General features: G+C 35.7%; 1 protein-coding gene across 1 annotated transcript in view; it reads right to left on the bottom strand.

The window, feature by feature from the left end:
* Positions 1–10,943: 10,943 nt before the first annotated feature.
* The window catches only part of LOC110454860 (transient receptor potential cation channel subfamily M member 2-like), a 39,779-nt gene continuing 38,898 nt past the window's right edge, over positions 10,944–11,824 (bottom strand). The window contains exon 34 of the mRNA XM_021504609.1: positions 10,944–11,696. Coding sequence (XP_021360284.1) covers positions 11,592–11,696 — 105 coding nt within the window. The 3' untranslated portion in view covers positions 10,944–11,591. The remainder of the gene's footprint in view (positions 11,697–11,824) is intronic.

The following is an 11,824-nucleotide window of genomic DNA, read 5'->3' as shown; positions in this document are numbered from 1 at the left end:
AAAAATAACAACACTTTGTCAGGACCATGAGGCGATCATTCCTACCAACTTTCAGTTCAATCGGTCCAGCAGAACTTGACTTTAAGTTTGAAATAGGTTTTCAAAATGGCGGCCGTGGCGGCCATATTGGATTTCTGATCGACCCGAAAAATAACAACACTTTGTCAGGACCATGAGGCGATCATTCCTACCAACTTTCAGTTCAATCGGTCCAGCAGAACTTGACTTTAAGTTTGAAATAGGTTTTCAAAATGGCGGCCGTGGCGGCCATATTGGATTTCTGATCGACCCGAAAAATAACAACACTTTGTCAGGACCATGAGGCGATCATTCCTACCAACTTTCAGTTCAATCGGCCCAGCAGAACTTGACTTTAAGTTTGAAATGTAAAATGTTAACGGACGACGGACGACGGACGACGACGGACGAAAACGGATAGCAATAGGTCACTTGAGCTAAAGCTCAGGTGACCTAAAAATAAATAAAAAAATATATGATTGAAAAAAATATTCTTAAAACATTTTAGTGTATGCTTAAGCATACAAGCATACATTTATGCTACGCCAGTGGTTATATGTGTCTAACTTACGAGATAGTTATAATAGTGTGAGACAATGAGAGTCTTGGGAAGCAACATATAAAACATACTTGTATGAGGTTATAATGGATGTCTTCAATACACAGTTATGAAGGGGGTCTTAGAAGCACCACAATAGCTTAGCAACCATGACAAAGCTATAATTAGGGGTCTTGGAGCACCAGTTATAATAGGGCTAAACGTTTGACATACTACAACAGCTAAGCAGTCTGGACATAGCTATAGGGGTCTTAGAAGCATCAGATATAATGGGGTTCAACATTAGATATGTACAACAACAGCTAAGCAGTCTGGACAGAGTCATAGGGGTGTCATAGAAACATCAGATATAATTATGGATTTGACCAGCACCAAAACAGTTAACACAAATTTCTTAGAAGCACCTGTTATAATGGGAATCTTGGTAGCACCAGTCGCAATTCATAATGGGGGTCTTGGAAGCATCACAGCAGCTAGGCAGCTTAGAAGCACCATAGAAGCTAAGCTGTTAAGACGAACCTATATTGGAGGGTCCTTAAAATCACCTGCTATATAATGGGGGTCTTAGAAGCTCCTCAACAACAGGTAAGCACAGGACATAAGATAATACGGGTCTTAGATGCACTACAAGAAGTAGTTATAAAAGGGATCTTAGAAGCATCACAACAGCTAAGCAGTCAGGACACATGATAATAGGGTATTAGATGCACTACAAGAAGTAGTTATAAAAGGGATCTTAGAAGCATCACAACAGCTAAGCAGTCAGGACCCATGATAATAGGGGTCTTAGATGCGCTAGTTATAAAAGGGATCTTAGAATCATCAAAACAGCTAAGCAGTCAGGACAAATGATAATAGGGTATTAGATGCACTACAAGAAGTAGTTATAAAAGGGATCTTAGAAGCATCACAACAGCTAAGCAGTCAGGACCCATGATAATAGGGGTCTTAGATGCACTAGTTATAAAAGGGATCTTAGAATCATCAAAACAGCTAAGCAGTCAGGACACATGATAATAAGGGTCTTAGATGCACTAGTTAAAAAAGGGATCTTAGAATCATCACAACAGACATTTAAACAGTCAGGGCAACAGTAATCAACTTATACTGATGGACACTAATCAACAAGTAACATAATAAAATTAAAATGGGAAAAAACATTAATATGCTAATATATTTGGTTACTGATACTTATATTTTGGTTTGGGCTGATTTTGAGGAGTTTTCTTTTTTAAGTTTAGCCATGTTTAGTTCATGTTTCATTCTGTATGTTCTGAATAATTATTTGTGTGCTTCTTTGATTTGTGAATATGTAATGTCATATTTTCCCAAAACACCACACAAAACATAATTATGCGACCTTAAGAATGGACATACGTGATACAACACTAAGGTTGAGTTGATAACTTTTCAGGTGAAATTATCCTACCAAGCTGTAATTCTGAAAAAGACTTATCAAACAAGTTCAGTGATTACTTTCTGAATAAAATCAGCTCAATCAAGAAAAACATTGCCGAAGTGAACTCTTCTGCTGACAATGATATCTCGGTCATGACTGCTGACATTGAATTTGATGGGGAACCATTGGCAATGCTCTCACCAACAACCCAGGACGAGTTGCGCAATATCATCATGACCTCGCAATAGAAGTCCTGTGAGCTTGATCCACTGCCTACAGACCTATTAAAGCAATGTCTTGAAGCACTGCTTCCTTTGATTACCTCAATCATGAACAAACCATTGGCCGAGTCAAAGGTTCCAATGTGTTTCAAGAAGGCACATGTTAGACCATTGTTAAAGAAGCCTGGAATGGACAAGGGGAAGTTGAAGAACTACAGCCCAGTTTCAAATCTTGCCTTTTCTGTCTAAGATCTTGGAGAAGGTTGTGTCCCAGCGTTTAGAGGTTCATCTCTGTGCAAACAGTCCCCATGACAATATGCAATCGGCCTACCGCATGGGACACTCTACTGAGACAGCCCTCCTATGTGTTTATAATTACATAGCTTCCGTATTAGATAACAAGTGCAGAGCGGTGCTTGCCATGCTGGACTTGTCAGCTGCATTTGACGTCATCGACCATGGCATACTTTATAAACGTCTGGAATACTCTTATGGAGTGACTGACACCGCACTTTGCTGGATACAGTCTTACCTGAGTGAAAGACGACAGTGTGTTGCCATCGGATCTACCACCTCACATGACAAAGTACTAGGTTCATCAAGGGTCGGTGTAGGACCACACAAATAATGCCTGTACTCAAAACCAATTGGAGAGGTTGTCGTCGCCATACTCTTCGCTATCATTGCTATGCTGATGACACACAAATTTACAAGGTCATCAAACCACAGGACAGTTGGGATACAGTTTCAGAAAATCTGGAAGCTTTTCTTACAGAAATCAGTACCTGGATGAACGCCAAAATGCTAAAGCTTAATCAGGTAAAGACCGAACTAATCATCTTTTCCCCAAAGTGTCAGCAAACAATGGTTCTCAAGCTCAAGGTAGGTGCCAGAACTATTGAGACAGTCCCAGCTGCTAAAAACTTAGGGGTATACTTTGATTGTTCCCTGAACATGGAGAAACAAGTGAACGCTATTGCCAAATAATCTTACTACCAGATCAGGAACATCGGCTGTATTCGGCAGTTTATAACTGAAGATGCATGCAAGATTTTGGTGCATTCACTTGTTACCTCTCGGTTGGATTACGGTAACGCTCTGCTCTGTGGTATATCCGACAAACTAACTAGTCGTCTGCAGAGGGTCCAGAACAGTGCAGCACGGGTGGTTTCTTGTACTCGAAAGAGAGAGCACATCACACCTGTGCTATATTCATTGCACTGGTTACCTTTACGATACAGGTCGCAGTACAACATTTCGGTATACACATACAAGGTACTGAATGGAACAGCTCCTCAGTACCTACAGGAGATTGTTACCCTGTAACACCCGTCACAATCACTGCGGTCGGTGTCAGAATCATTGTGTGTGTCCCAAAATCTCGTACTGTGACCTATGGAAACCAGTGCTTTGGGAGGGTTTCGGCCACGTTGTGGAATAGCTTACCATCTGCAATTAGAAAGTCAAATACCCTTGCCAAATTCCAGAGAGACATCAAAACTCACCTCTTCACGCCTGCATTTTAGGGTCTCTGCAAAGACGTCATGTAAAAACCACCATTTATTTGTTTAATTATGTGCACATTACTTGCTTAAATGTATTAAAGTGATTGTAAGCCTTTGTTTTTGTTTCACAATTATAACTATTACTATTATCCATATGTTGTAAAGTGCGTTAGAGTCATTTTACAAATTATATAGGGGGCTATACAAATGTTGTATATTATTATTATTACATGTATTATTATTATTATAACATTTCGCACACAAAACCTAGGTAAGGGAATGTGTAATTAGACTCAAACTGAGGTAGACATGGTAACTTCACTGTAGTCAGTTTCCTTCGTTTCATCAGAGACACATAAAGCCAGAGATTGGCAACTCGCGCTGATCTCACAAAGCAGGCATGAGCCTATTGTTCTCGAAGATCCGTCCCGAGACTTGGGTTGCAGTCGCGCATATAGGCGGTACATGTAGTATATACGTCTCTGGTTGAAAATATTATTGCTGATAAACAATGGGATTAGGCATGTTCTGATAACCATTACTCAGACAAACTTACATGTTAACAATACACGTACATGTATAATATGGCTCGGGTAAGATTTCACTTATACAATGTAGCTCTGGTGAACTTCCATCAGACCACATTCAAACTTTCTCATAGCAATGGTAAATATCTACAATAAGACTTCACTATAGCACAGACAAACCTCTACCAAAACATAGGTAAACATCTCTACCATAGCTCAGACAAAATTCAACCACAGCAATGTAAGTACATGTACTGTAAAATAGGTCAACTACTTCCACAATAACACAGGAAACTTCAACTTTACCATAGATCAACTTCTACTATAACACAGGTTAACTTCTACCACAGAAGAGGAAACTTCAATCAAAGCACAGGTAAACTTTTACAATAACACAGGTAAACTTCTACTACAGAAGAGGAAACTTCAATCAAAGCACAGGTAGTCGTTCACAATAACACAGGTAAACTTCTACCACAGAAGAGGAAACTTCAATCAAAGCACAGGTAGTCGTTCACAATAACACAGGTAAACTTCTACCACAGAAGAGGAAACTTCAATCAAAGCACAGGTAGTCGTTCACAATAACACAGGTAAACTTCTACCACAGAAGAGGAAACTTCAATCAAAGCACAGGTAGTCGTTCACAATAACACAGGTAAACTTCTACCACAGAAGAGGAAACTTCAATCAAAGCACAGGTAGTCGTTCACAATAACACAGGTAAACTTCTACCACAGAAGAGGAAACTTCAATCAAAGCACAGGTAGTCGTTCACAATAACACAGGTAAACTTCTACCACAGAAGAGGAAACTTCAATCAAAGCACAGGTAGTCGTTCACAATAACACAGGTAAACTTCTACCACAGAAGAGGAAACTTCAATCAAAGCACAGGTAGTCGTTCACAATAACACAGGTAAACTTCTACCACAGAAGAGGAAACTTCAATCAAAGCACAGGTAGTCGTTCACAATAACACAGGTAAACTGCTACCACAGAAGAGGAAACTTCAATCAAAGCACAGGTAAACTTTAACAATAACACAGGTAAACTTTACCACAGAAGAGGAAACTTCAATCAAAGCTCAGGTAAACTTTCACAATTGTAGCTAATATACACTTCAATCAAAGCACAAATAAACTTTCACAGTTACATGGGTAAACTTTTATCATGACACATATAAGTTTCAGCCACAGCACAGGTAAACTTCAAGCATAGCAAAGATCAATAACCTTATGTTTAAGGACAAAACTTATAGAGTAATAATTAAAGCTTTATAGACCCTTATTTTGTAGTTATGATCAAAGCTTTTTCGACACACATTATCCAGCTGATTCATATTTTATGGGCAAACATTAATTATGATTCAAGCTCAAAGATATGGACACATCTGATGGATGTAAATGTACCTGATTCAAAAATTATACACATACTGTATACTGTATAGTGGATATATTTCGCGGGGGGTTTAATTGTGCTATATTCACGCTTTGACTAATATCCTTGAATTCTAAACACCAGCGAAATTATCGAAAATGTTAACCACTTTTACGGACCTTATCACAACATGTTGAAAATACTTATAACCCAATGCTGTTATAACCATACAACTGGCATGGGCAGTCCATGTTAAAACAACACTTACATATAAGTGGCCACAACATATTTATGTGTACACAGTAGCTATAGGTGATTAATGGATTACAGCTTATTCCTACAAAGGAACATACACATTTGATTTTCTTTCAAGTGAAGTCAATGGCAGATGACGACGCTCGGGATCAGTGTTTCCAAACGGTTTACTTGTATTTCCAGATTTGACTCTTAAATGATGTCACTCAAAATACTTTGCACGACACATAGGATTCGGGTTCACAGCGAAATTTAACTCCCGCAAATATGTACGGAATACGAAACCGAGAAATATTGACCCACGAGTTTAAAGCACTATACAGTAACAAATATAAAACTTACGGAATGTATGCTAAAAAGTCAAAGTCCAATCTTTCCTCCAATATTGACATCAGTCCCATACATGTACATGGATGTATTAATAACAGTATGAATTTAAGACAACTTTTAAAAATAATGTCAGGCATGTTAAGTTTCTTGGATTGTTTGAACATCTCTAAGACTCCGGCTAAAATTTACCACTTCTTGCTTTCTTTGAACTTTTCCAGATGTTGAGCAACCAAAATAATTCAATTTTCTGTGTTAAAATCAAATCAAAAGGCATTTTCCAGTCAACTAAATCAAATACACATGTACACAATATATTTTTCCAAAATGTTTTCAACATCTATATATAGCCAAAACAAGTGATGTTTAGAAAAGTTGGTAGTTTCTGACTGCGCATGCCAAGACAGGCTAATTCCTTATTTGTAGAAAGCATGCAAACGTTTCTCTGTAAACACTGGAATACAACCTGTTACCTAATAATTAAAAATTACAGTTATCACATACCGTTTAGGAAAACCCAATTCCATCATGTGACTAGTTTAAATAGCATGGTTCAAGATTCAAGATTCTTAAAATAGCATAAAACGGTGAACTGAATTACAAATTTCATAATCATCATATTACATTGAAACAAAAAACAGTTTTCAAAAAATGAGTGAATATGGAAAATAAGTAAAATAATTACTTTTAAATTAGCTTATCATTATTGAGACATAAAATTAAAATATACATGTTGAGACATCAATTCAAAATACGTCTTATTATTTGAGACATGAATAAAAAAACATTGTATGCATGATTAAAAAAATATTAATACAATGTACATTACATGATCAACATTTTACACATCATCAAGGTTAGGGGATTTAATTCATTCACCCCTGAAGACACATTTGAACTCTTCCAATTCAAAGTTTGGAATAGTTCATTATGAAATTTCAGGGGAGAATGAGTTAAAGTGAAATCTAGGTTAGAAACTAAGTAACACACAAGCTGCAAAATGCAAATCTGTGCATAAATTTAAAAAAAAGGCATGCACATTTCTAAGACTAAAGATTATGTAGTCAATAAGTATTAAGGATTTCCCTGCCAAACTGCAACATTGTCGCTACAAGTGACAACAGTTTGGGTCAAGTTAATGTTTGCATTTCTACACAATTCAAATTCAACGGAGAACAAGAAGGTCAAGGAGGTTGACGTCCTCGGTATCCAGGGGTTACACTCACTTTCACTCTCTACACCCCTGTATTTATGTCATAGTAAAATCGAAGGCACGAACATAGCTGTTTGATAGGTCTCAGGTAAAAAAAAAAATGACCAATTGCTAGGCTGATACCTGACCTTTGAAGATTACAAAGGAGAGACGCCCAACTTCAAAGCCTGTGAATTTTAACTGTTACGTGAACAGGAGATTCTTTTGATGTATATCAAAGGATCGAACTAGTCTTCTTGTCTCATCAACAAGGTGGCGCACACTAAGCCTTCAATTTCGCTTTGACATATTCCAGGGGTGAAGAGAGCGACAGTGAGCGTAACCCCTGGATATTGAGGATGGGAGGTTGACAACAGTAGGCCACACAGGCCTAGAGCTTCTTAGTAAGCCTCAGCAGATGTAACAGCTGGCTAGACTATCATCCAAATCAGAACACACTTAGTGAAAATGTTACTGATAAAAGTAGATATTTATGGAAAGAAAAATTTACTTCGGTAATTTCATTGGTCAGCATTATCAATAGACCTGTTATTAAAACATTTGTATGTCTTCAATAACGTGATTAACATTATGTTTTTGCTATTTTTAATTTCAGAGTAAGAATTATGAATTACTATTGCAAATATATTGTTGTATAAAGATACATTGTTATAAACTGAACACAATTATGTAGGCAACACCATGCATGTGACCTAGAATATAATATAAATATATTACATTGTACATGCATGGTGATATGTTTGTATTGTATAAAAACATAAAATTTCACAAAAATTATATCCTGCATGTATGTTTTTCTTACTTGCATAAGAAAATAAAATAAATTGAAACATCATACAAACAATATGAATGTAACACAAAAGCAAGGGAAACACAAGAAAGGGTTGTTGTGTTTTTGCCTTACTAATTTGACTAGATCTATACATGTGCTAGTAGATTTAGGGATTATCCCGAGTTTCCTCTGGCCCTGACACCAGACTTAAACATTGTGACAAATAGATGTCCAGTATGGGTACATTTATCTTTCAAAATGTCAGTTTTGTGTCAGTGCCAGAGGAAGCTCGGGCTAATATAGGGGTGTTAAAGATGTGGAATAATTAGGTTGCCTTACAAGCGTCAGCTGTAGGGAATTTCCCTTTAGCTCATCAGTAGAGCATTGGGCTGGAGAGCCAAGGATCGAGGGTTCAAGCCCTAGCGACGGCACTATCTTTATCACTATTCCTTGTCCTACTACATAGGGATACGATTTGTTAAAACTCTGCACCATAAACCAGACTTCTCTTGTCACGAGGTGGAAGGTTATCTCTTCCTCTGCTGTACATGTATATACAAATAATACAAAACTGTATATTAGTATCAAGTAAACAATTGAACTATCTTCATCGTCATTATTACAAAAACCATAAAAAAAAATGTCTAAAGTTTTAATCCAACATATCATCATCTTCAGTGAAGAAGTATGTCATACCTATCAATCAAAATATCTATAGCACCAATAACAACTTTATAACACATTTTATAATTTATATACAACTTAATCAAAATCAATAAAAGGCTACATAACATATAACACACTACTGATAAGTATACAACTGTCATTCAGATTTCTTGTTTCAAAAGCTGGAAATATCACTTTATAATAATCATGATCATTCAATTGTTTAAAAGAAAAATATATATATATACTTTGTTTAAAATAGGATTTCTACGGTGAAACCTTTCTAAAAGACTATTCATGTAAGAATACCTCCAATAAATGATACACTCTGCAAAACTGGGGGGAGGGGGAATATTGAACACATTTGTTTTTCAAAGTACTTCAATTTTTGCGATACTGTTTTCCAGTTATTTCATAATTCAGACTTTTCAGAGATTATTTAAAACACTCCCATATAATTGCAGTATTTTAAAGGATTCATCATATCAAATTAGTGAAAAAGATTAAAATTTAACAGTTACAATAACAGCTGATGTATACTTTTATGAACAACTGCATACAAAAATTAGTACATTGTAGAATGGAGTTAAAGCCACATGCAAATGTATCATGAATAACTTAAAAAAGTCTAATCTGTATACAGAAGTTACACACATTTTGTATATAACACATGTACCTCACTTCGGCATTCTAAAATAATCTGGATTACAGTAACAAATTACAAAAAATATTCCCACTCATCCTTTTATGCACATAGCATGGGTAATGCAATGCTATGGAGGGACGGTAGTCTAGTGGTAGGACGCCGGGATCATGCAGTTTCAAGTCATGGCACGGCATTGTGTTGTATCTTTGAGCAAGATACTTTACTCCGCTTGTTCCAGTCTACCCAGCTGTAAATGAGTGCGTGGTTGGGCAGTGCTAGAATTGTAGAATGCTAGCTGTGAGAGCCAACATGGCAGCACTGCATGGCTGTATGCTCCCCAGGGAGTTGAGAAAGATTGATATTGGCTGGTTGCAAAGGCCCCATAACCACGGATAATAATAATTTGTGAACCACGTTGTGATAAAGCGGTATATAAGAACCTTGAATTATTATTATATTATTATTATAATAAAAAACATCAAAAGACATGAAATACACATTTATATTCTGATGGAGTCATGACTTTACATGAAATTCAATTTTATTGCTCTTTTCGTAGACAATATCAAATACTTGATACAGGTGCCATGGAGGTAAAACTTCAATTATCAAACAGGAAACTTTAGAATGATAAAAAAATCCTGAATAACATTTAATAATTAGAAAAATAACAGTGCAACAACAAAACAAATGATTTAGTTGTGGCTCACAATAACACTTAAAGTAAAATACAACATTTCATTTTATACTACATGTAGTGAAATCGGGCACAAATTTTTATAAATTTACATTAAAACATAGCAATGATGTCACTTCAGCTGTCCTTTCTCTAACTTATTGGACAGTTTTTGGCTTTTATCCATATAACTTAAAAATAAAATTGAAGAATATTCAAATAAAAGTCAAGATTCAAATCACAACAGCAAATATGTGGAATCAATATTTCCTTCTGGGATGTACTTGTCAAATATGTATCTATAATAATAAATCGTGATTATGATCCTTTTAGAACTTGGGCTGATTACATCCATTATGCAAGCAGATTTCAAGCTTCTTTGAAAATGCAAGGACATATAAGTTAGCTATCTTACTTAAAATTTACGATGTACTTATGCGACATCTATTTTTAAAATTACATAATACTTAAAAAGACTATTAAATGATAAAACTTCCCATATCAATTAAATATCTCAAATATATCACCATGCAATTGAAAGATCATTATTTCTTAAAACTTGACAATTAAAATTACTTTTCATCCAATAAATTAAAACTTCTCCAGTGTTACCTCAGTTTTAGGAACTTTATGGCAAAAACTAACTTCTAGCAAAGATATTTTGAGTGACAATTATTGGAAATAAAATATTACATTGTACATGTACTATTATGTAAAAGTTGTGATTACAATGAACACCATTACCGGTAACTCATTCACCCCTGAAGACACATTTGAACTTTTCCAATTCAAAGGTTAGAAAAGTTCATTTTAAAATTTCAGGGGTGAATGAGTTAGTGAAGTTCGGACTAGCAATACTGATCATTACTGTCACCCTTCCTCTACTTGGTTTGAGATTAAGTCCTATAAAACACTTGTTCAGACCAACATACTTCAAAAATAAAATACTGACATGAGAAAAACCATTAATACCATATATTCTCTTGTGATATATCAGGACAAACTAAAAATATTTAGAAACTTCTCGGATATAACAACGACCCTTCCCTTATGGTTTTTATTGTCAAGGGGTATTATGCAGAGTAGAAATAATGTCACTGAATTATGTCTTCATTTTTATTACCATTCAAGTGTATATCTTTGTAAATAACTTTTTAGAAAGATTGTAAATGGTTTTTGATTTTTTTTCTTCATCAACTTGAATCAATATGTAAAACTTATGACTATAGAATTGTGAAGGGAAAAATACAATCTAGAACCCAAATGCTGACAATAGTAAGTTTAATTATTACAACCAGCTGTAAGCAGCTACAGATAATTACAGAATGTTTGCTAAGTACTCAGTTCTAGGCTAGTATCTCTTGAGACAGAGCTATGTACTATACAAGGCAGGCATCAGTGGTAGTTACATTCTAGACACTTTCTGTGTCAATGATATGCATCATGAATTTTTGCAGCCTCTTGTACAATGGCACCTTCGTTTCCGAAAATCTTCACATTCGGTGAAACTTCCTTCCACGTTGGTGAACTGTCCTGTTATAAAATAAATAATGAAACTGTCTTGCAATTGTATAAACTATATTTCGCCTTCATTTGTTACTCTATGAACAAAGAAAATGAAAATTTCTTGACCATCTCAACATTGACGGGTTTTTTAACAG

Source organism: Mizuhopecten yessoensis, unplaced genomic scaffold, assembly GCF_002113885.1.
Source record: "Mizuhopecten yessoensis strain PY_sf001 unplaced genomic scaffold, ASM211388v2 scaffold8071, whole genome shotgun sequence".
Lineage (NCBI taxonomy): Eukaryota > Metazoa > Mollusca > Bivalvia > Pectinida > Pectinidae > Mizuhopecten > Mizuhopecten yessoensis.
Note: the sequence above shows the minus strand (reverse complement) of the source record. Positions and strands in the feature narration are given on the sequence as shown.